The 25,539-nt window shown below is 35.7% G+C and overlaps 1 protein-coding gene across 1 annotated transcript in view; it reads right to left on the bottom strand.

Annotated features, from left to right (window-relative positions):
• The window catches only part of vps13a (vacuolar protein sorting 13 homolog A), a 41,112-nt gene extending 18,704 nt beyond the window's left edge, over positions 1–22,408 (bottom strand). Inside the window, exons 1-35 of the mRNA XM_048211011.1 lie at positions 22,105–22,408; positions 18,818–18,861; positions 18,627–18,669; positions 18,377–18,472; positions 18,108–18,209; positions 17,918–18,027; positions 17,661–17,720; positions 16,816–16,875; positions 16,647–16,727; positions 16,501–16,558; positions 16,282–16,409; positions 16,091–16,197; positions 15,833–16,004; positions 14,050–14,112; positions 13,703–13,835; positions 13,438–13,532; positions 11,215–11,357; positions 10,767–10,968; positions 10,298–10,412; positions 9,337–9,473; positions 8,309–8,441; positions 8,118–8,235; positions 7,879–8,023; positions 6,000–6,084; positions 5,699–5,862; positions 5,393–5,549; positions 5,216–5,295; positions 3,413–3,472; positions 3,107–3,296; positions 2,912–3,028; positions 2,726–2,829; positions 2,182–2,349; positions 1,111–1,418; positions 822–969; positions 594–735 (exon numbers count right to left, since the gene is read on the bottom strand). Of these exons, the coding sequence (XP_048066968.1) occupies positions 594–735; positions 822–969; positions 1,111–1,418; positions 2,182–2,349; positions 2,726–2,829; positions 2,912–3,028; positions 3,107–3,296; positions 3,413–3,472; positions 5,216–5,295; positions 5,393–5,549; positions 5,699–5,862; positions 6,000–6,084; positions 7,879–8,023; positions 8,118–8,235; positions 8,309–8,441; positions 9,337–9,473; positions 10,298–10,412; positions 10,767–10,968; positions 11,215–11,357; positions 13,438–13,532; positions 13,703–13,835; positions 14,050–14,112; positions 15,833–16,004; positions 16,091–16,197; positions 16,282–16,409; positions 16,501–16,558; positions 16,647–16,727; positions 16,816–16,875; positions 17,661–17,720; positions 17,918–18,027; positions 18,108–18,209; positions 18,377–18,472; positions 18,627–18,669; positions 18,818–18,861; positions 22,105–22,204 (4,168 nt within the window). The 5' untranslated portion in view covers positions 22,205–22,408. The remainder of the gene's footprint in view (positions 1–593; positions 736–821; positions 970–1,110; positions 1,419–2,181; positions 2,350–2,725; positions 2,830–2,911; positions 3,029–3,106; positions 3,297–3,412; positions 3,473–5,215; positions 5,296–5,392; positions 5,550–5,698; positions 5,863–5,999; positions 6,085–7,878; positions 8,024–8,117; positions 8,236–8,308; positions 8,442–9,336; positions 9,474–10,297; positions 10,413–10,766; positions 10,969–11,214; positions 11,358–13,437; positions 13,533–13,702; positions 13,836–14,049; positions 14,113–15,832; positions 16,005–16,090; positions 16,198–16,281; positions 16,410–16,500; positions 16,559–16,646; positions 16,728–16,815; positions 16,876–17,660; positions 17,721–17,917; positions 18,028–18,107; positions 18,210–18,376; positions 18,473–18,626; positions 18,670–18,817; positions 18,862–22,104) is intronic.
• Positions 22,409–25,539: the final 3,131 nt, after the last annotated feature.

The raw sequence follows: 25,539 nt of genomic DNA, 5'->3' as shown, positions 1-25,539 counted from the left end.
GTTTGTCTGTTCTGTTTGTCTTATGCTCTTTGATTAACTTTAATGACAGACAGCATCAGGTTTATTAGGCTGCTGTCACTTTAAGACCTGCCGCACATGACACGGATCTGACACACATTCCATTTTCTCACATCTCTTTATGTTCATTTAAGACTTTATTTAACTAATTTAGGACTGTGCTTACAAGGATACTCGTCATAATGGCATTTTGGCAAAATTTTTAGTGTTTGTCCATTCAAGCATGATAGAGAACTCAATGCACCCTGTCTGAAGTGGCTTTCTAATATTTAATAGTTTAAATATTTTTTGCATGTTTTTTTCAAAATAACAAAGAAACACTGTTAAACATTTAGTCTTTATCTTCAGTTAACAATATTTGTATTTATGAAATTAGGAATAGCTATAACATGATATTTGAATTTACATATTGCAATTGCAATATTTGAAATTACCCGTAATTAATGCTTAAATAGTAGGATACCATATCCATTCCAAAAAAGGCAAAGACAATGACACAGAAAGTATGCTTGACACAACCTATGCACGCAGTAGTGATCGATAAAGGTCACAATCTGTGTTTGTGTTTTTTATACCTCCAGAACTCTGAGAGTCTTTGGTAGAAACGGTGTCTCCTTTATCAGAGCTGGATGGAGCTGGAGGATCCCCAGAAGTCTCAGACAGATTCTCACTCAGAGTCTTCAGCACTATAGTGAGGTCCTCCTGACTCAAGATCAGCTACAATAAACACACATTTATATTAGCTGCATTATCCCTTACTCCTATAATCACACACAGAAATAAACACAAATATATGCTCTTACACTCATGGGTTTGAGGTGTGCATTGATCTGGATGTCAGGAATGCTGTGATACCAGGAGGCAGAGAGATTGCGTTTGATTGACAGATCCATGTTGACTGGTTTGAGTAACTGAATCTCACTCAGAAATTGTCCATCACTGAATGTGGTCCTGAGAAAATACAAAAACATTACATTCATCAAACAATGAAAATGTAATTTTAGGGCAGTTCAATTAAATGAATTAATTCAAATTAGTCAATGTGTTTAAAAATATAAAATATAAAAAAGTGATTTGTAATACTCTCCTAACCTGAACATTTTAAGATCACTCAGTCCAACAGCCATGATGTCCATAACAGGGGGGATCTTGGTGTGTGTTGGAGAGGAGACCATTTCAAAGCGGTTCTTTACAGTCACTAAACCCAGATCTGCCACAATAACATTGTGGGAAACAGAGGATTGTGGGAGGAAGACAACTGGAGCTTTGATGTCTACGTCCAGGGAGATACGTGTGCTTCTCTCTGCCAGCTCCAAAACCCCTGTGGCTGCCTTCTCTGCTGCCTGGGCCGTCACCTCCGCCAGTGCATTTTTAGCCTCCTGGAAATTATTAATGAATGCCTGAAGAGGAAAAATAAAGAGAGGGAGAGAGTCCATTAGACAAAAAATTAAATGCAAACATCTAATCAAATTCAAAAAGGAAGTTACATCATTCCCATATTTACTATGATTTTTTAAAGTTACAGCATAAGCAAAGAAAAACAACATTCACTTGCGAAGCAGCAATTTGTTTCCATTAAGAAACTGTAGGGAGTCCCCCAAGGTTCAGTTCTAGGCCCTCTCCTCTTTTAAAATCTATAAATTATAGGTGCTAAAAAACTTTAAAAATAAATCAAATAACTTTAAAGTAAAATAAAAATAATAAAATAAGAACTGTTATTATCAATATTATTTTTAATTTATTTAATTTATTTTTTTAGCATCTATAATTTATACATTTTAATAGAGGGAGAGACCATTAAACAAAAAATTTAATGCAAACATCTAATCAAATTAAAAAAGGAAGTTACATCATTCCCATATTTGCTGTGATTGTTGAAGTTACAGAGTAAGCAAAGAAAAACAACATTCACTTGCTAAGTAGCCATTTGTTTCTAGTACAAAACTGCAGAGCGTGCCCAAAGATTCAGTTCTAGGCCCTCTTCTCTTTTTAAATGTATAAGTTATAGGTGCTAAATAAAATTAAAATAATAAATAAAATAGCTTTAAAATAAAATAAGAACTGTTATTATCAGTATCAGTATTATTATCAGTATTTTTTTCTACTAACTTTCTTTGTATGGGAAGAATGGTGGAAGCAGTGGTGCACGAGATGAACACTTACCAGTATTGAGGACACAAACTTGTTGAGGAAAATAACCTGAATGCAGCCCACAGTCAAAGTTACACTGGTGTCCACAATGTGCATGTCTGTATAGGCGTCCCCCTCCGTGGCATCCACATGGTTCACCATGCGGAAATCAAACACCTCCTTGTCTGCGATGGACACTGCCTACAATATCATCATCATTCTGTCATTAGACTAAATATCCATCTCACAATCTTTCCTTCTTATGAATGATATAAAATTACATTTAAAAACTGTTAAAAATCCCAAAATTCAATAATATATGTGAATAAAAAAAATTTATAATCTAATAAACAATACTTTTACTTTGGAACAATAAAATGTGAGTCAAATGTGAAAATGTTTGTTTTGTGGTTAAAAGCCTTATTTTATTGTTTTTTTTTTTTTTATATTCTTATACTATTATTGAATAATATAATATTAAAAAAAAAAATAAAATAAAAATTTGCCAGCTCTTAATTGTGCCAATTTAGTTCCCATTCTATGATTTATTTATCTCTATAAGAACAGCATTTTCTACCTTTTTATACAGTGCCTCGCTGTCACAATCCAGAATTATAATGTTCTTCAGGTTAGCCAGAATCTCCACTGACTTCTTCTTCATCTGAACTTCAGAAACTAGCCCTGGTAGTAAGAGAGAACATGCAGTATTGGATCATATCCCAACTTTATTGTGTTTATTTGCGTCGACAGAAATGTGTATTACCCTCTATGCTGATCTCAGAGATCCGGGCTTTTTCTCCTCTTATGAAGACCTTCAGACAGTTGAGGTCTGCTCGGATGTGCAAATTTACCACATCCTCAAACTTCGACTTCTTATAGGCTGAAGAAAAAGCCAAAAATATGAGATTAAAATGACAAAATAAAAGAACCATAAAAAACAAGCATCTGACTTTCTTACTAGATTTCTTTGCAACAGCAGAATCCTCTATTTTTGCCTCCTCTTCTTCTTCCTCTTCCTCCTCCTTGGGTAGGACGGGTTGCTCCTCCTGCGCCTCTTTCTTCATGGGTGGGAGGAGGTTATTCAGGAAATTCATGGAGTTGAGCAGCGCCTCAGTGTGCAGGTGCACGTCCAGCGAGGAGAAATTCACCTGGTGCAAAGATCACATTTTAACAAACGTTTGCAATTAAAGTGAGCTTTGTAATCTGATTGGCTATTGCATTATCTGTAGAGAAATTCTGAGCTCTGATTTGTGAACAAGCTTACCTTGATTAGTTGCTCTGTGTTTTTATACATTGTTTTAAAATCTGGTGCATTTTTGTCAGCCTGAAAAAGAAGAGGGTATTACTGGAATATTCTTATGCATATGGATGTGCTCATACAATCATATAACAATATATATCATGATTATATTTCTCATAATATTGCATTGGAAAGAGATGTCAAACAAATGGACTACAGGACGATTTGAAGAAAAAAATTAATTAAATTGTCCTAAATTATTAATAAATAATAGTCTTTCTAAATCTATGCTGTCAGAGTTTGACTGAGCGGGATTGTATTTAAAGGGGGCATGAATGGAGAAATCAACTTTTCCTTGAGCTTTTGATATATAAGAGGTCATTGTACTATAAGAATATCCTGTAAGATTCAGAACTGAAAAATTCCTTGTTAGTCCAATAAAAGCTTTTATTGACACCAGACCCAGCGAACGACTGATCCTGGAATGTGTAGGTAGATATAGGTGATATAGATATAGATAAACGCCACCTCCACAGAAGAAATCAACACCTACTTCATCATTGCAACATTAGCCCTGCCCACTGGCGTGTTAGTGAGATGATGAGAAGAGCGATACAGGACTAAAAATAACATTACCTTTCAAAGGATCCTAATGCTAGGAATATGGTGATTTATTTTCAGCAATGTGAATGTCTCAGTTGAGCTTTATTTATTTGTATTCGGTATTTCACTGTGGATTCTTTGGTAAATCAATCGCAATTCGGCGCAGGATTTGCAAACAGACTTTTACGATATGGACTCGACAGTAATGCAACAACATGTCAGTAACTGTTCATTCTAATGCCTGATCTGATATTAATGATTCATGTACAGTTGCATGATCTTTGTCTATGTGTCAACTTCACATTGTTTCTCTTAATAGGATGAAAATAATCTGTTATTTAAACGGTGATTAAATTATATAAAGAAGCGATCAAAGAACGCTCACTTTACAGTCGCTGGAGCTGTCAATCAAATGGAGCGAGTTTATCAGTAACTGACTTGCCAAAACTCCCATTTTATTCAACAAATCTCTGAGTTATATCTCGTTTGCACTGTTAGTTATGATGAAAGCATTCATTAGTGTGCAGAAATTGAGTTGGATTGATGAGATCACTGCTTTCATGCGCTCAACAACATGCCTGTGATCGGCTACAATGTTCATCACTGCAACCTTTCATGCCACGACCTAAATATAACGCCATAGATCTAAATGTAATGTAACACTTTTCACGATTAGTTAACCTTGAGAGCTGTAATAAAATGTGCTAAAAGTTTTCTCGAGAGTAATACTTAGCTATTTCATATGCAAAAATGTTAGCCAATCACAGTAGTGGGCGTTTACACTGAAATCTCACAGCAGACACGCCCCTTAAAACAGAGCGTTCAAACCAGAGGTATAAAATTGGCTAAAAATACCTTTTATTTCTAAATTATGACATTATGACATTTTTGATGTAAAAAGCATATTAACATTATAAGTGCACCCCAGGAACATTATAAAACAATAAAACAATGCAGTTCATGACCCATTTAAAATGAGTCAAGCATCATGAGTCACTAGTCTCTTTTTAGGTTTAATTTTGTGTTAATGTTTGGCTTATTAAAGCTAAAATTAGGCTTTTAAAACCCACAAGCTGAGAAACACCGCCACAACTAAGAAAACTGTCCGAGAGATTCGCTTTGATGCTTCACAATGTACAGAACATGTTGATGACAAACGACTCTTGTACATAAACAGTACCTGAACCCAAAGGAAAATATGTAAATATGATAAAGCTAATATACCTTGACGTACTCCAGAGTGAGCAGATCTTCCTCACTATTGTCCAGAGTGGTGATAAGGTGAACTTTCTTGTCCTCAGAGTCTTCACACAAACATCAATGTTGAAAACAGAGAATAAATTTGTTTCTTTCAAAATAAAATAAAAATTCTTTTGAAAAATGTGTGCGCATTGCACTTACCCAAGTACTCTGAACACTCAAGGCAGATTTCACGCAGGAAAGTGTTTGATGACATATCAAATGTCCGAAGTTTAAGTTCTGTCCCTAATCCATCAATGAACAGATGCAGAACGCTTACTTCCTGTCCGTGTGACAAGCGACACAGCTGAATGGAAAGCTAGAACAAGGGAACAAAAGAGAGAAAAGAATGATTGGATGAGCAGTGAAATGTTGAGACAATTCCAAATGAACCATATATATACACACATATCTGTTATCTCTATAAGGAAAGGAAAGATAACTAGATGCTCAAGAACATAATCAGACCTTGTTGATCTCAAATGTCAAGAGGAACTCGGTCATGTTTTTCTTGGGGTCTTTCAGCACCATGGACAGACGCTTATCAGAGGCCTGCAGAGAGTCCGACGAGGCCTCAAAGAACGGCAGATCCTCTATCGGTGAACTAGGGGCATCGAAGAACAACTCCTCCTCTGAAAAAGACATAAAGACAGTGCTTCAATGTGGTGATATTGGATTTATAGAGTAGATCTCTATAATTGATCACTGATATCATAATCATGTGAATGTAACTCTATCTCTGTTTGTACTGTATGGATGTGTGTCTGACCTGAGCCATAAATGATGGACGCACGCAGGTCATCGATGGCTGGTCTTCGGGGGGTGAGCTGAGGTGTGTTTGCTTGTTTGGAGGCCTAGTGTGAAAAAGCAAAAAGTATCACATAGATGCTAGAAAACCTCATTTGCAAACAAAATGGATATATGTCCAAATGAATCAGAATTATTAACCAGGATTAAACTGAAATCGCAAAATTCACTGAGATCAGTGCAGATGGATCGGTTCGCAATAAATGCAGCTCCAGCTCTGGAAGCACCATTTGAGTCACTTATAATGTGCATTTGGCAAGCAACACGAGCCAAACATCTTTCCAAACTTATAAAAATCATGTTTACTGTCTTCATGTTTCATCAGTCAAAACATCTCTATCTGTGTTTTATTCAGCTACAGTGATAGCTGGATGCCTTTGTCCATATAAATGATTTCCTGGAACGTCACAAGTCTCACTTGTGGACTTTCTGCACGAGGGCGCCCTCCCACTATGAGTATGAATGAAACAGACATTACATTACATGTGTGTACTCACTAATGCTCACAACACCCTATTTTGGGTAAAAATAGGAAAAATAATACTTCTCTATAAAGAAATTTGAAGTAAACATATGAATCCGTAAGTTTTTCTCCAGTGTAGAGAAGGGAGTAATAATTTTAACACTTTATAATAAAACTTTAGACCTTTCTAATGATTTATAGGAAAATGAAGCTGTATTTTCAAGTGCTCAACCAAAATGGCTGGATGTTGTTTGTATTGTGAATAGTGATATTGGGCTATATAAACAAAATTGACAATGCGTTACGTTCCAGCAGAAAAATGTTTGTGTGAAAACATTTCTTGTTAAGGTTTGTATTTTGTATGCCCTGTATGGAACATTAATGTCTTTGTCAGTCACAGTCAGTGTTGGTTGGTAACACATTACAAGTAACTTCAGTTACTTAATCAGATTACTTTTTCAAGTAACTAGTAAAGTAACCAATTACTTTTTCAATTTACAACAAAATATCTGTTACTTTTTCAAATAAGTAATGCAAGTTACATTCATTGACTGACAGCTCTCCTGTCCCCACGTTGAGAGAAATAAAGTGCAGAGGTGTTGTGTGAACATGATGGTTATTGTAGATCTAGACTAAATGTGAATATGCATTTATTAATCTCACTTGCACAAAAAAAAAGACCAAAAACAGTGAAATGCAACCTCAGAATTTTACGCAAACCTGTAAAAATAAAATATATTAAATTAAACAATATACTTTATGTATTTAATCTCACTTTATTAACCAATGTCTTTGCTGCTGACCTTCAATGATCTAATTCAGCCATACTAATAAGCAAAAATGACTTTAGATTAGATTTAGAAATAAAAGTGTTGAACTTCTTTCTCCTGTGTCCTATTCTTCTTTGATCCAGAATAGCAGGTTTGTTTGAGCTGCGCTCTCTGCTGTACAGGCATAAATGCATATTCATTTCACTTCTGGTGTGAAAGGGCCTTAATGTTTGGCAAAAATAGAACTTTTTTGTTGTTATTAAAAAACAAACAAGCAAGCCAAACCCAGATGAGAAAAAGTAACGCAAAAGTAATCTAATGCATAACTTTCATAAAAAGTAACTAAGTAAAGCATTAAGTTACTTTTTTTAGGGAGTAACGCAATATTGTAATGCATTACTTTTAAAAGTAACTTTCCCCAACACTGGTCACATGCATGTTTAAGTGATGATCTGCACTACTTGTGGTTGTTTTCAGAGATGCTAACAGATATTTTATACTTGTGCTACAATTGTGTGGCCTGTGCTACACAACTTTCAACCTCTGTAGCACCAGTGTTATGTGCAAAAAAAAGTCAATGTACAGCCCATAAGCATTCTTTTAATTACCTTGGGTGTAACCTGTGGCGCTCTAGTCTGAGGGGCAGGGCGGCTCTCGGGAAGTGGAATGCTGCTGAGCAACGCCAGGACGCCACGCACTTTATCATCAGAGATACGCAGAGACAGCAGAGGGAGTTCACCATAAATCTTAAACCTGAAAAAAAACATTAGGTACAAATATGTCAATGCATAATATGTGATGTGTGAATAAAAAGAGATGCACACCAATCAGGGAAATTCCTCCTTACTTTGGCATTCTTGCATCTGTCACCACCATGGCTCGGCTGAAGACCATCTTCAGGTCTACAGGCTCCAGGATGTGGAAAGCAGACTGCCTCAGCGGACGAGCCCACTTCCAGTCACCACCTGATACGACACATGACATGTTTATAGACCTGTAACGTCTACATTTGATCAGTTATTGTGCATGAGTGCGCACCTGCTTTGGTGTAGAGGAACTGTAAACTGCTCAGCTGGACATCAAAGCTGTCATACGCTCGAGACATGATGTCCTCAATAGTGCTGCTGACCGCAGACAGCTGAGGCAGGTCGGCTCTGCTCTGACTGGACATCTGCACACAACAAACACACATTTTTAACCAATTATTACTTTTTAAAATATAAAGACAACTATATTTACTAGGGATGCATGATATATCGGCCACCGTATCGGTATCGGCTGATATATGATCATTTTGAATGTTATCGTTATCGACCAGATAAGAAAATTTAGGCTTTCGATAATGTATCATTTCCTTCAGCTGAAACGCTTCAGATGCACAAAGTTCACCATGATGGTTTTGAATTGATTAAAATCACTTCAAAAAGGAAAATGGCAGATGCACAAACTTCAATAATATGCTTTTTCAAGAAATCACGGAAAGATGAGCGAGAAGTGCCATCTACATCTGAGCCTACTTCACCTTTCCAGGAGGAGACAGCTAGTGAAGCCGCACCTGAGGCTTTCAGGAAATGCATATTTCATCACTGGACTGTAGAGGCTTCCATGACACAAATTGGCACAATGCCAAATGATTTTGTCTCATTATAACAGCAGAAACGAATTAAAATACTCTGTCATTTATGGTAATACAGATAAGATTAAGACATCATTCGAAACTGCTAAAGGGTCTATTTTTATTTTTGTACACACAATAAAAATAAAACATTGTGCTTTTGTAAAATAAAGAAAACAAACAGGATACCACTTTCTGCCATCCCGGTTTCCTTTCCGTGAAGTTTGTAGAGCAGCAGGAGCGCGTCACAAAAATTAATTGAAAATCAGTGTATAGCAAGCTCTTGCGTGCCATCTGAACTCTTGTTTTGGGTTGGTACACATATCGTGGATCGCCTGTGACTGACTGTATTCGTCGTGTGACTGCATGAACCGTGATGTCTGTACCATAATGGTTTGGGATGAAAACATGTACCGTTACACCCCTAGTACTGACAGTAAGCTGTTTTTACCTGGAAATGACCCAAATCCAGAATGGCAAGGTTGTGTTTGGGGTCATAAAAGCCGTTTTCTGGTACAATGACATATGATGCCATGAAGTTTATCTTCAGATCAAGAACCTTCTGAGTCTCAATGATGTACATCAGTCCTGTCAACAATGAACAATACTGTTTAGTACTAGCTACTATTTAAAGGGTTAGTTCACCCAAAAATGAAATTTCTGTCATTAATTACTCACCCTCATGTCGTTCCACACCCATAAGACCATCTTTCATCGTCAGAACACAATACAAATTAAGCTGCCAAAGTCAAACTGCCAAAGTCACATGATTTCAGTAAACAAGGCTTCGTTACGTCATAAGTGTTTCGAAATTTCAATGGTTCACGTGACTTTGGCAGTTTGATACACGCTCTGAACCACTGATTCGAAACAAAAGATTCGTAAAGCTTCGAAGCTTCATGAAGCAGTGTTTTGAAATCACCCATCACTAGATATTGTTGAACAAAGTCATTATTTAGTTTTTTTTGTGCACAAAAGTATTCTCGTCGCTTCATAACATTAAGGTTGAACCATTGTAGTCACATGAACTGTTTTAAATGTCTTATGGGCATTGAAAGTGTTGATTATCTTGTTGTCAATGCAGGCTTCACTGAAGCATCGGATTTCATCAAAAATATCTTAATTTTTGTTCTGAAGATGAACTAAGGTCTTACAGGTGTGGAACGACATGAAGGCAAGTAATTAATGACAGAATTTTAATTTTTGGGTGAACTAACCCTTTAATAACCACAGATAAAAAGTACAATTTGATAAATAATAAATACATTTTTATTATTGTACAGGAAATCTGCAGTTATGAGAGCTTCAGGTGTCTATCGGCATGCTCCACATTGCAGCTTATTCTGACCAAGAACCGCCAACTGTCTAGCAAACATGTAAAAAAAGTACATGGCATGTGAATCGGCACACACCTGTGGAGGTCTTGTCTCTGAAATGCTCCAGCTTCATGAGGGTGGCGTTGGTCAGTTCATCCAGCTGCAGGTCTTTTGGAGGCATGAAGAAAGCTGACATACTGTTCACTGTCATCTACAAAAGAACAAAACACTTAATAAACATGCCACTATCCATCCATAGCATAGAGATGATGATAGATAGATTAATTCTATAGTACAAAGGTAAAATTAAAATAACTAAAATACAGGGGGCTGCACAATTAATCAAAATAAAATTCACATTAAGGATTAAGGATATTAAATTGCAAAAGGCTGCATGTCATGTGACCATTAACCAACATCAGAGAACTGTGATAATGCAAATGTGTTGTTCAATTATTGAACTTTTAACTTGAAATCTCAGGTACTTCAAGAAAATATTGTATATCAAAAAAAAAAAAAAAAGGTATGTGAATCCTGGCATTGAGAGATTCCTCCTCACACTCACAGCGTCATAGATTATCTCCAGCGCCTGGGACTCGATGCGGAGTCTCTGGTCCACACTCGCGTCCAGCGGGTTCGTCTCGAACATGAGGTTCAAAAGATTCTTATCCTTTATCCCGTCCACATGACGTGGTGACAGCAGGATGGGGGCCGACTTGCCTCGTGGGAGACCAGAGACTTCAAACGCTGACAGCTGAGCAGAGATCCTAAAAAAACCCACATTATAATCACACAACAGCATGTTCGGAGTTTAAACAACAAACAAACAAACAAAAATGATATGTATGCTAATGTTCTCACAAAGGAAGTCTATGTGAAGTCAAAAAGCCAAACGTACAGCTTTCTAAAACACTTATATTAATTCTTCTGTACATTTTCTCTAAAATTCACAAAAACGAGAGTAGCAGCTTTACGGAGGGTGAAGGAGATGATATGAATTGAGAACACAGTACTTTATTGCTTGAGCCGCAGGTCTTTGAGCCAGCATGGCTTTCAGATCGATGACGGACAGTTTGATTATCTCCGGCTTCTCTCGGCTCTCTTTGATCGACAGGGACAGGCGGAGGAGCTGGAAATTTATCTTCATATTTTCAAACTGCAAACAAATATATGAGTTAGAGGGGTGATGCTTTACATGAAGTTAAACCACTTAAGTTGTATCATTTCAATTGACTGGAATGTCCTGCTTACAAAAGAAGGCAAGAAACTGCACTTATAAATCAGATCAATATTTTATGTATACACTACTGTTCAAAAGTTCAGAGTCAGTAAGATTTTTTGAAAGAAAGAAAGAATTGATTTATTCAGCAAGGATGCATTAAATTGATGACAGAAAAGTAAGAGTAAAGACTTATACAGTGTTACAAAAAATATATTTCGCTCAAAACGTATCAGTTCTCACATAAAGATGAAGCAGCACAACTGTTTTCAACATTGATAATAATCATAAATGTTTCTTGAGTATCAAATCATTATATTAGAATGATTTCTGAATCTGGATCATGTGACACTGAAGGCTGGAGTAATGATGCTGAAAATTCAGCTTTGATCACAGGAATAAATTACATTTTGAAATATATTTAAATGTAAAAACATTTATTTTAAATTGTAATAAATAATAATAAATAAATAATAATAAAATCAAAAAGTTCCAATCGGGTCCTTGCACCATCAGTGCTTGGGGACACACAATAAAAGGTATCTTTCCTATTTCAATCAGTTTTTGGATTATATAATTTTTTCCGATTCTATTTTAGAAACGGTTTCCTATTTCTGCGACGTTGCAGATTGAGCAACAACAAACAAAGTATGACAATGATAATCTCATGTACTGTTTGTGTGCTTTATTAAATGTTAAAAGTGTCTAATGGGAGTAAGATATCATCATGTGATATCATTTTGCATGTCCTTTATATCCATAATGTGCTAAAAGCAATCTCAGACATTGAAAATAAATTAAATGAAAAAAGAACGTTCAAACTGTGAAAGAACAAGTATATTCTATGACCAAGATTGTTTCAGTCACTCAGTATATTATATATATTTTTCGATCTAATTAATTACAAATTAATCGTACATCAAATTTGGCTGAGAAATTACTCCCAAAAGATCATTTAAAGTCATTATTGTGTAATGCATCAAATAGACATTACAAAAAGTAGCTTCAGCAAGAAAGTAAATAATGACTGAATTTTCATTTTTGTTTTCAGGTTTTTAATATGATTTATTTTAATAAAATTATACTCTTAAAAAACAACAACCCATAAATAAGTCATGTGCAGCTCCGCTTCAAGTCCAACAAGCCTAATGGTTCACCCGAAAACAAGTATTCAAAAAAGAAATGCCGCTGCATGTTGCTCTGAGATGAACACTTCTGCTTTGTCTTTATATTTTCGTTGGCAAAATTGAGCAAAACAGACAATATTGTGTCTAAACTAACACAATAGGCCTATTAACTTCCTATTTATTGAACTGTTGTATAAAATCAGTATCACATTTGCTTTTCTGGACAGAAAAACAGCACTTGTGTGATATTGCACTCATTACTCGTGTGATATAGCTTAACTAGCCTAGATCATATGATGTAAATGTTAGACAAAAACTCAAACAGGGGATTTTTTTTGCCCCATATCTTGAATTTTAGGGACATTTTATAGGCTCCATCATGCAGAGTTGTTGCCTTGCTTCTTATTCATCATCATCAATCAACTGTATGAAATGTCAGATGACCTATGTAGGTCTGAGACGGGGCAAGTGCGTTAAATACGTTAATAATTTTAACATGTTATTTTTCACAGTGATTAATTAATCTAATTAATGTGTTAAAACGACATCCCTAATAATATTTATGAACTTGACTATGTATTTATCCATTGCGCTGCAAGTGTTGCAGAGAGACTCTTCTGATTGGCTGTGATTTTTGATTGATTTTGTCATGTCTCATAGTCGTGTCATGTCTAATTGCTTGTCTTAACGCATCACTTCTGGTTAGGAAATAGTGTAAGAGGCTTCTTTCAAAAAACACATTGTAAAGATTCCAAACTTTTGGAACGGTAGTGCACACATATATAAACCATTATTAAGTCAAGTGGAGGAAAATGTCTGGCACTGACACTAAATTAAATCTATAAGAGGAAACTGGATTTATAAATATGTTATGATTGTTTGTCACTAACATTTTTTGGCAGGTTAGGATTGACGGCTGTCTCGCTGTATCCAATGGCGGCGTACAGTTTGGCTTTCTCTGCTGGGGTCATTAGCTCATCAAAACCTGAGAGATATGAAACAGAAGGACACAAATCTATCAGAAACAGCTCTACATTTATATATGGAATTCTGTGGAATGTTAGGAATCTGCTGAGCATTCCGTGGAATTCTAGAGCGCAGATTCTGAGCAGGACTAGTTTTGCCGTACTACACAGATACAGAGCGCAGTCAAACCTCCTGTCTTGACATCTTTGGTTTGTGCTTCACTGTCTCCAGACCAGTTCCACATCCAGCCGAACCAGCCCTGTGACTGTTCTTCCTCCACCTTCACCCCGGGACGGTATATCCTGAAGCCCGCCTTTGAGGCCTACAACACCAGCGACAGAATATGCGAGAGTCAACAGGTGTGGTTCAGTTAGAAACTAGAGAAGACCTTCACTTTGCTAGCTTCACATTCTACCAGCTGAGCTACAGAACACACTTCCAGCTATATGATCCACACTGTGTTAAGGATTCAAATGATCTGATTATACTCGCATACAATATTATACGAGTCAAGTGGGAAACTGATGTAACGTCACCTCCATCTCGGCTTGCTGTCTCGCCATTGTGATGTTGAATATATCCATGGTTCTTTCTGTGTCCTTAAGGATAAACAAAAGCAACAAGGTTATGCTCAAAACAGAGCAGTCACAGAAATGACAACAGGCTTAATTGGTTTTTGCCACATTTTAAGCTTAAAAAAAAAAAGATGTTAAAAATTCTGTTCTGAACAGAACACCAGATTTATGGAAGGTTACTATTTTGAGTACTGTGAATTGAACAGTGAAGAGTAACTATGTATGTTATATTGCTTTTTTAAATGTAAAGTAGATACAAGAATTTGTGAATATGTATTCTAAATAGTGGTTAAATAGTGGTCACTATTTAGTGATCTAAATAGTGGTCCATACGGACCAAGCCCCATGGTTCGGCACGCATGTGATTCGCGGATCAATTGTAAGTTTAACCGCAATAGAGTAAAAGGTTATCATTTGCATGTGTTTTGTCTTGCTAGTTTACACATTAAATAGATATAAAACCATTCCAGCGCTAGAAGAGGCAAAAGAGGATTTAACTCGGTATTGCACAGACACACATACAAGGCTCGTGCGCACACACAGAGAGAGAGGTGCATTTCAGACAGCTAGCGAACTCCAAAGTGATTTCTCTTTTGTGTCCTCAATGCACTTGGACGGATGCATACACGCATTATATCAGTCAAAATACCCTTCTCGGCAAGTATTCTCGTAAACACATTCGGTTATGTCTTATTTGAACGAGGTGAGAATTCGGATGTGTATCTATCGGATGTGAGCGTGCATGGGGTCTTACTCTTAAAGTGACAGCAACCTATAAATACCTGCTGTTGTCTGTCATGAAAATCAAACAACAAAACAAAGCTTTAACAAAGATTAATCTATATTAAATTTATAAAGTGAACAGTGTCGTTTTACATTTAATTATTACATTTCTGTGCATGAAAATGAATACTACAGTTAGACCTTATACTTTATTTGTAACTTTATGTTGTATTTATCTATGCTTGTAATTGGTGTACAGTATTTGTTCTTTTTACAGTCTGTTCACTTGCCTTTAATAATGTATTAGTTAGGTTAGTAGTTTCTGCTGTGGTATCGGAGTAGTTAAAGTGGGCTAAGCAATAAATGCAAAGTTTTTATTTTTTTTGTGCTGATCCGAAAAATCATCCGATCCGTGACTTAATAACCATGATATGATCCGAACTGTGAGTTTTGTGATCCGTTGAACCACTAATTCTAAAGTTACCCTAAAAATTAAAGCACACTCTCATGTCATTCCAAACCAATATGCTGTTATTGTTTTAACATAAAAGGAGAATTTTTCTGAATAGTCTTTATGCAATGCTTGCCAGTTTACATAGACAGTTCATAGTGACAAATAAACTAAACTAAACTAAACCAAACCAAACAAAGCAAAAGCATTATTTGCCATTTCACAAATACAGTTCATAGTGACCACAACTGTCAAACTCCAAAACAAAACAAAAACCAAACCAAACAAAAACACAGCCATATTTGCCAGTTCACCGTTCAAAGTGACCATGGCTGTCAAAACCAAACAAAACAAATACCAAATCCCATTTCACAAATGTCACTTATAGTGACCATGGCTGTCAAAACAAAAAACAAAAAAGCAATATTTCTCATTTTGTGCTCATCAGGAAAAAAAAGAAAAAAAATTAAAAATCACAGCCTGGAACGACATGAGCGCAAGTAAATAACGGCAGAATTTTCACTATTGAGTGAACTATCCCTTTACTGAGCATGCTCAGTGCTCACCCACCTCAAGCTCCTTCAGCAGACTCTCTGCAGGTTTCTTACTGGTGATTTTGTTCTTATAGATCTCTCTGTACTTTTTCACATGTCGCCGATGGCGTCGGATGTGTTGCCATGACCACATGTGAAGGCGGGGCTTGATGTTGACCTCCAAAACACCTGTGATCACATATCGCCACCTATGATAACCACAAATGCAGAAAGTACAGAATCTCACCGAATTAAACAAGTACAAACTGAATTATCCAACTCAAAATGCACTTACCACTGACGAGCATTAGTGTGAACCGGCACATATGGACGATACTTCCTGTATGGGAGGTTACGGGTCATCATATCCACCGAGCCCAACAGCTCCAGAATGCTGACGTACTAGAAAATGCCATGAAGTCATATAAATGATTTGTGATTATTTGTTCGATGACTTGGACAAAATTAAACGGACATTTTCCACACCTGTGGCCGGCTAAGTTCAACAGCCACCTCAGCGAGGTTGACCACTAGATCCACTTTCGGAGACGAGAAGTCCACATCGGAGCGAGGATTCATGCGCAGCTTGGCTTTCGCAGATATTGGACGAAAAACTAAAGCAAAAAAGTGCAAAAAAATAGTTGGTTTGTATTTTCCAGAGAAAACACAACACACATTTGTGAATGAAAGCAAGAAGGAGCTCACTGAAATGATAATCCTGAGGGATGGCGTTCTGGACAGCTACGCTGTGCTTCATATATCGCTATGAAAAATACAAATGCACAAACAATGAAGATGGGAGATGATTTTCCAAACTCAAAGTTGAGTCAAATGGAGATGTGAAGACCTACCAGAGCCTCCTCAGGGATGTGGTTGGAGTAGAGCTCTGAATTCACATTCCAGTACGCAAACAGATTGTCCAAACGTACGATCTAAATGAAGAAACAAGCGGCATTAGTGAATAATACTGGTTAACTTTGCTTCTCATAACCGTGAAAGTGAAAAAGACAAGTTTTAAACCTTAAAAAACAGCTTGGCTTTCTCATCCAGAAGACATGGGTTCCAATTCTGATCAGCTGTCTGGAAAATTTAACAAAAATGTTATAATACAGACAGACAAACACATAGATAAGTTGTATTTCACCACAAAAACTATATATTGTATTCATAAAACAATATATTAAATGTGGGGTGCATAATAAATATTATTAATGCTGTCAAATCGATTAATCACATCTAACATAAAAGTTTGTAAATATATACATACATACACACACATATTATATATATATATATATATATATATATATATATATATATATATATATATATATATATATATATATATATATATGTGTGTGTGTGTGTGTGTGTGTATATATATATATATATATATATATATATAGAAACACATATTAAATATTTACAAACTTTTATGTTAAATGCAATTAATTGCAATTAATTGATTTGACAGCACTAAATATTAAATATACATTTTATATGTATAGTAAATAAAAAATAATATATATGCCAGAAAAGTTATTGATTTTTATGATTATGTAATATATTTACATATAATGTTAATATTTAATTCAATTTAAATTAACATAATGTATATTTTTTGTTTAATATTTAGTTTTATAGTATTTATTAAATATGCTATATTGTTATATTTTATATTATTAAGAAATAATAAAAATCAATATATTAAAAAAAGAAAAAAGAAAATAGGCTTTACTGTCTTTATGCAAAAAATATATATAATACTATTATCTCTTATCATTTTGTGTTTTTGGTGTGAAATATGATTCATCCAATAAAGTCATAATTTACTCATTTTATTTTGCATGAAATTATTGGCACACCTGGAGACTGAGGTTCTGCAGGGACACTCCAAATGAGAGCGGAGCATTGGGATTGGTGACCTGAAAACATGTTTAACATTGAGAAAGTAAGGGTAAATATTAAGCGCTAAAACACACAGAATTGACTAAAAAGTCTGCAGCACTTCATGCCATATGAATGATAAAGCACATTCAAAGATGTAAACACAGAAGAACATATACCACAGATTTTAGTACATAAAAGCTCCAATGCTGCAGAAAATGTCAGAAGTACTCACATCATCCTCGTAGCGGACGTGTATGTTGGATATTTTCACCTGCAGGTTTTTGATCACCTGTGTAACCAGTTTCTCCACAAATGTGTCCTGTTTCTCTGCCTTTGGATTCTCTGAATTCAAAGACACAAATGCAAATGTAAGTCATCCGTCTCCATGAACAAGCAAAGCAAGCTCAGATGATCTACTGCACCTTTTTCTGCAGCTCTCTGTTTGGTCTCCTCGATCCGCTGCAGCTCCCTCTGCCGAGCTTCCTGTAGCTGTCGCTCTTCCTTCTCTGCGTCATACTTTATACCTGCGTGAACAGATACTTTCTTTTAGGCAACAAATACTCCTTTTATCTGCACTTTGATATTTGAAAATTTGCAGAGCTTTTAATACACACTACAGGAAAGGTAATGTCTGTAAAAGCATAATAGAGGCACTTTATTTGTCTGGGTTAGCTGAAGTAGCAGCTCTTACTAGCGGTTGGCACGATGAGCAGGTAAACTTCATCTAGCGTGGCCTCCACAGACTGAGTGTACAGGTTCTTCCAAGGGATCTTTAACTCCAAACGACCTGATAAAGACAGATATTAGCGCTGAAAGAGCTCAAATCATACTTTATGCTATGACAGCACATACTGGTTTAACAAAGTGAAATTTAAGTCAACAATTATGATATTAGTACACACTGCAAACAGTTCAACACAACACACTGAACTCCAGCTTACCAATGTGTCCTGCTCTGACTTTGAAAGGAATGTCCAGTTGACTCTGTTACAGACATAAAAGTCACATTAGAGCACTAGTTCAAATTCACAAAGCATTAGAAAAATGCACTGAAATTATTCTTTAATGGATATTCTTCGCAAAAAAAAAAAAATGTCATAACATATCTAGCGGGAAACATAAATCAACATACCAATGCATTTTCTTTTATCTCAAGGTTTCTTAATATGGCATCACCTGCAAAAGAAACAATGACATATTAACCGCCTTTATCTAAAATAATTCATATCATTGAGCAAATATTTACTGTGGTGTTAAAAGTTACTTATCAGGGAGTCGATTAAACATATGGCATATCATAAAACTCTATAGGAAGGTCCTCCAGGACATCCCTATTTACCTTTTCCCTTGTCTTAGTCTGTTATTATAAATGTTGATGAATTTAGCATTCAGTACAATGAATGAATGAATGAATGAATGAATTGAAACTACAGCAGTGATTCTCAAACTTATTGGCCTAAAAAGGCCCCCATTGCCCAACAGAATTGCTTCATATTGCCCCATATTTCCTCTAGTATTTCTGCTTGATTTCAAAAGGTTTTCTAACAGAAACTCGGACTATTAATTAGTAAAATAATTAACCACGATTCCAGAAGATTCAAGATTCTGAGTCAGTATGTTCTTTACCATAGAAAAAAAAATAGTTATTGAGGAGGAAAAAGGAAATATCAGTTAATATCTTGATTTTATATGTATATCAATTCTGTCAATTCTGTGGCCCCCTTAAAAATCTGCTGAGGGTTAAGAACTACTGGGATGTATATCAGGATGGTGAAAGTGATTTTCTGCTCCATCTATTGATTATCATCACAGTCAGAAAATTTCACAATATTGTTGACATTTTATGGTGTCAGAAATATGATTTTGCGTATCACATGTAGGCATGTGATTATGCAAGTTTTCATGTTGTGATAATTGCTGAAGCTTTTATCACGGTATGCTGTATTATCACAATATTGAAATAATTTGCAAAAAAACGTATTGTCATATTATAAAAGGTTTAATAACTGTTTGTTTATGTTAGCTCAGCTCCATCAAATAATACAGTTACAATTTTTGATTTTAATGTTATTAAATGTTGAAATTAACATTAACTAAGATTAATACATGCTTTAGAAGCATTGTTCATTGTCAGTTTATGTTAACTAATGAAGCCTCATTGTAAAGTGTGAATGAACAGAATCAGAACATATGCAAACAAAGCCTAGTCCTAGGGCATGTTGTAGTCCAGATTAAAACATAAAAATGTTTAAATTTGAAAATAAATAGCCTTAATTCTTTAAGTATTTGGTGCTGTGATGAACACTATTGTGAATACAAAAATCTGAATGGCTATTTGAAATATTTAAACACTAAAAGGTAGTGCAGCTGCTTTGTTTCCGGGGTAACCGCTGCATTTCTGCTGTTCAATCTGTTGTCAGAGAGTGAATATGCATTTTCATTCAGTGCATCTCCTTCACTTGTTCTGCCATGTGCTGCTCATGCGTGTTGGGCTTGTTTACATCAGCGCGCGTGCCTCTTTGACGCAGCATACGGTGGTGTTGTGCATTTTAAACGGTTGATGGGTAAAGCATTCTTAGAATGCATTCTACAAATCTGAATAATTCGTAATAAATAATTTTTCACAGTATTTTCAGTGCCCACGATAACAATATTGTGCATCGTAGTTGGTTTGAAACCCACGTGATTGTCAAATTGCAAAGTTTAACCACTGTTGGGTGAATGTTCATCATTTGCATGCGTTTTAGGTCCTGTCATTCAAGCAGTTTTAAACTACATGAGTGCAAGAAGATGCGAAAGAGAACTCAATTCAGAACTCGCACGCTGTTCACATATAGACCTTATTTTCCAGAGAAACAAGCGCGCCGCCATCTTTAGAATATTGTCTTTGAACTTCCGGTTTTGCGGTAGCCCTGTATATTTCTATGTAAATAAGAATAAGAATAATTAACTGGTGAAGTGGATTTACCTGTTGTAGAGTCAAAGAAAGTTATCATGAGCATTGTTATGTTTAAAGCAGCTGTCTTAACAAATGTCAGTAGACCTGGAAGATTTTAAAATGAGCAGTTCATTCATAAATACAAGATCGCTGTGGAAATACAAGCCGGAAGTCAAAAGACAACGAGCGCAGCGCTGAAAAGGGGCGGGGCTACATAAGGTCTATACGCAACATGGTTCAACATGCCCGTCGCTTATGGCTAATGCATACTGGATCTGTGCATTCAGTCTTAAAGTGACAGCAGCCTAATAAACCTGCTGCTGTCTGTATCATTAATGTTAATTAAACAACAAAATAGCTTTAACAAAGATTAATGATATTTAATGTATACAGTGAAGACTATATGCAGTGTTATTTTACATTTGATTATTCAATTTCTGTACCTGAATACTGTTAGACTTAACTGAAAATCATAAAGCACTGTTTATTTCATTGGTATCTTTGTTCTATTATATTTTATCTATGCTTGTAAATTGTTTATAATTTGCTCTGCAGATTCACTCCCCAACAAAATCACCCCAATCATTCTAGAGCTATTCAAGTCATCTGGTTAAGTTGTTTTCATATCGCAATATACATTTATATAGCAGAAAAACAATATCCCAATGTCCGTTTTTTCAAATATCGTGCAGCCCTAAATCAGACATTCATTCATTCATAATTATCTGATGGTATGGACAAAAAGTAGGGATCGAGCAGTGAAAACTAATAAAAGAGGAACATTTTATAAATTAACCTCTTCGTTTTTTCAGAATATAGTAATGTTTCTGAAAAGATACGTATTTATAATGTTTCATAACATTGATAATGTTCATAAAAGAAACTTAATGAAATGGTACATCCGTGTTAAAAGACATTGTAGTCATAATCTCTGACTAAAGTCAAAGTGAACATGCTCTTGCTTTGACAGTCAAGGACCAATGAAATGCATATAAACAGAAGATCTCAGAATGAAAGTGAAGCAGTCTCCACTTTTATACAGTAGGAAGTTCACCCAAAAGTGAAAACTGTCTCATGCATTACTTGTGTGGTACTTTTTGGACAACTTTGAAGCTGGACAGTTCCCAGGTAACTTCCATTATAAAAATGCAACTGGACATTTTAGAGCCACATGAGAGTGAACATGAGTGTACATGTGGGGTGAACTCTCCCAATCAAGGTAACACTATACTAATTTAGAGTAACAAATATACTAGATCAACATCCCTACAATAGATTATGCATGTAGTAGTGAGTTAGCTTATAGGTTACATGTTCAAACCTGTCCTCAAAGTCAAAGCACGACTCTCAGATTCCAGTGTAAGGTCGAGCTGACGCTTAACACACACAGTCATATAGTTCTCTATATATTTATGAATGTACACAAACACGTTTTTAGCAGCAGACACATTAGGATTTGACAGCTGGCACGTTTACTGTACCTCCCCATATGCCGAGGCTGAGCTGCGAGCTGTCGAGGTTCACCACATAGTCGCCCAGAAACCTGTTCAAGACATCGACCACCACTGACTCAAACACCATCTTTACGCGCTCCTCACACAACCATCAGCATGCTTTCCTTCGTCTGCGATTCCTGGACCGCTTGAGAATGTAGTTGTATTTACTGAGTGTCCCGTTTCCTGAAATAAACATCACTGGAGGGACAGGGAGGTTCTTCGCACGCTTCACTGCTCTGCCTGTGCGACACTGCCCTCTGCTGCCGAACATCCCGCGCGACACTGGAGGAGATGATGGCGACCTGCGCGAGACATCCGTTGGGGTCACGTGCGCCCCCGTGAGCCAATCAGTAATGACTTGTTGAGTCAGTCACCTTTAAAAAATGCATTTAAAATGATATTAAAAAGTCGATATTATCTCTGTAATGACTTTGGTAATGAATTAAAATGTTTTTTTCGCTATTATATTGTCTCTGTAAAGAGCAGTCAAACAATACTAGATTTATTTTTCAGATGTATTTTGGTCCCGAAGTTTTATTATTTATTTATTTATTTATGTTTTTTTGTTGTTTTTACAAGATTGATAAACATACAATGGTCTTGTTTATGCAATGGGATATTGGTTTATTAGAGATATTTTATTTTGGAAATATATACACAAAGCAAAATACATGTCAACTGTACCAAATGGTAGGCTGTTTTCTACTGACTTAAAGGATTACTTCACTTTCAAATAAAATGTTCCTGATAATTTACTCACCCCCATGTCATCCAAGATGTTCATGTCCTTCTTTCTTCATTCGAAAATAAATTAAGGTTTTTGATGAAAACATTCCAGGATAAATTCCACTCCTTATAGTAGACTTCAATGTACTCCAAACGGTTGAAGGTCAAAATTACAGTTTCAGTGCAGCTTCAAAAAGTTGTATGTCCTACGTCTTCCCTATTCAATTTACGAATGCGGCGCCAGTTCCATTTTTTCTGTAAGTTGAATAGGGAAGGCGTAGGACATACAGTGTAAGCGTTTTGAAGAATACGGAAAGCGGAAGCATGTGCAAGGCGATAATTTGTGATTATAAAGCATATACAGTTGTATTTTTTTAGAAAATGAGCGATGGTTTCTCTAGATAAGACCCTTATTCCTCGTCTGGTATCGTTTAAAGCTCTTTGAAGCTGCACTGAAACTGTCATTTTGACCTTCAACCATTTGGTGCCCATTGAAGTCCACTATATGGAGAATAATCCTGGAATGTTTTCATCAAAAACCTGAATTTATTTTCGACTGAAGAAAGAAAGACATGAACATCTTGGATGACATGAGGGGTGAGTAAATTATCAGGAAATTTTTATTTGAAAGTGAACTAATCCTTTAACGATCTTTCGTAACTCTTTAAAGGCGGAGCTATAACGGGGGTGTTACAATATATTCGGTTCCTGAAATATTCTGTTCCACTGGGTGGCGCTTACACGAATATTCATGATATCCTGCTATTGTGGGCATGTCCTTGAGACAACGCGCAAGTGAATGGAACTGAAAATATTAGCACACGCTCCTCAAATTGCAACGGTTTAATAGATTATTTCGAAAAGGTAATAAAATATACAATGTTAGTCAACAGTTCGCATGTTCAAAACAATGCATAGTTTGTGTAATATGATAAATCGTCTAAGCTATTTTGCCTGATTGAGTACAGGACAGGCATTCAGATAAACGGTTAACCTAAGGATACAGAGCAAACATGAGCCAATACCTTGTTTTGCACTGATGTGTTTTATGTTTAGCTTTTTTATTATTATTGAGGCTTTAATTTTTTTTTTTTTTTTTTTTTTTGATTAGTCTGCTTTCTTCGTTGTCATTCTGTGACTACAGTACTGCATAGTGTTGACAACTTGAAATAAACCTCAAATGTATGTGTCCTAATAAAAATAAGGTATAGACTGGTGTGAATATTCAATGGCAACCTTAATTTCTTGATTATTATTCAATCAATATTGGTGCACATTGAGTTTTTCACTTTCAACTGTTTTCCAGCAAATTACTTAACGTGTAATGTTTGTACAAACAAAAAGATTCAACAACTGAGACATAAACTGAACAAATTTCATAGACGTTCGATGAACATCTGAAAGTCTGATGTGGCACCAGCTATTTTACAGAGCATCTCATCCTCAGCACCAGATTTGCTAGAACTTGTTGTGAGATGTTCCACTCTTCCATCAAGGCAATTCACATTCTCAAACATGTCTGGTGGGACTTATGGTTTGGCACTGGAAGGACAATCAGCTGTCCTTCTGTCTCCCTGTAGCACTGTCTCAGGTATCTTACATTGCAGTTTATTGCTCCTCTGTTCACATCTGCAGTCTTCATACCTCCTGCAGTAGGACTAAGGCACGTTCACAGGTGATCAGAGACCCTGGGCATCTTTATTCTGGTGTTTTTCAGAGTCAGTAGAAAGGTCTCTTTAGTGTCCTAAGTTATTGTAACTGACCTTGATTGACCTATAGGTGCATGTGCAGTTGAAAAACATGACAAACATTGTTAAAACTGAAGATCTGTAAAGCTTATTTGGATTGTACAAAATTATCTTTAAAATATTATCCTGAAAATTGACTTTTTTTTTTTCTTTTTTCTTAGTTTTTTTATTTCAATTTTTAAAACAACAAATCCAGTTGTAGCCTTTATAAATATTAATCACATTAAATATTATAACAAGTACAGAAGTAATTACTCTATGAATGTAACTCAAATTGAAATTCAAAACAATGTGTGAAAAGAAGCAATGCAAAATGTGAGCTTCTGAGGTAAATATTTAAACAGGGCCTTGACACTTGGGAACAGCCTTCATGCATGTCCAGATCACACACTGCCAAGACTTCAGCTCTCACATCCAATCTGAAACAGACAGCGACTTTCAAGATGATGAGTATAATGTGGAATCACAAAAGCAAAACAAGATCATATTATGACATTGTTGATAATAACAAGTAGGCTATAACGTCATCTTGTAAAGTAGCTGTCTATTTTTTTCTGTGCATTTGTGCTGCATTACCTCAAAGAAATAAATTATATTATTATCAGAATTATTTTATTTGACTGCTTTTGAAATTGTTTTAAATTAGGCTACATAAGGTTGTTTGAGTATGTGTTATGTTTGACACATTTCAGGGTTTTGTGCTGCAATATCCTGCCTTGTCAAACTTTAAATAAAACGAAACTAAACTATAATTTCCTATCATAATTATAATATTTTAAACAAAAATAACATTCTTTAAGTAGCTGCTGGCATGAAGACTGTCATCAAAACAAAGCTCCAAAGGTTTATATTTCAAAAGAATATTTTATTAACATTTCGAAATAATCTATTAAACAGCTGCAATTTGAGGAGCGTGTACTAATATTTTCAGTTCCATTCACAAGCG

The sequence above is a fragment of the Megalobrama amblycephala genome, linkage group LG12, assembly GCF_018812025.1.
Source record: "Megalobrama amblycephala isolate DHTTF-2021 linkage group LG12, ASM1881202v1, whole genome shotgun sequence".
In the NCBI taxonomy this organism is placed as follows: Eukaryota; Metazoa; Chordata; class Actinopteri; order Cypriniformes; family Xenocyprididae; genus Megalobrama; species Megalobrama amblycephala.
Note: the sequence above shows the minus strand (reverse complement) of the source record. Positions and strands in the feature narration are given on the sequence as shown.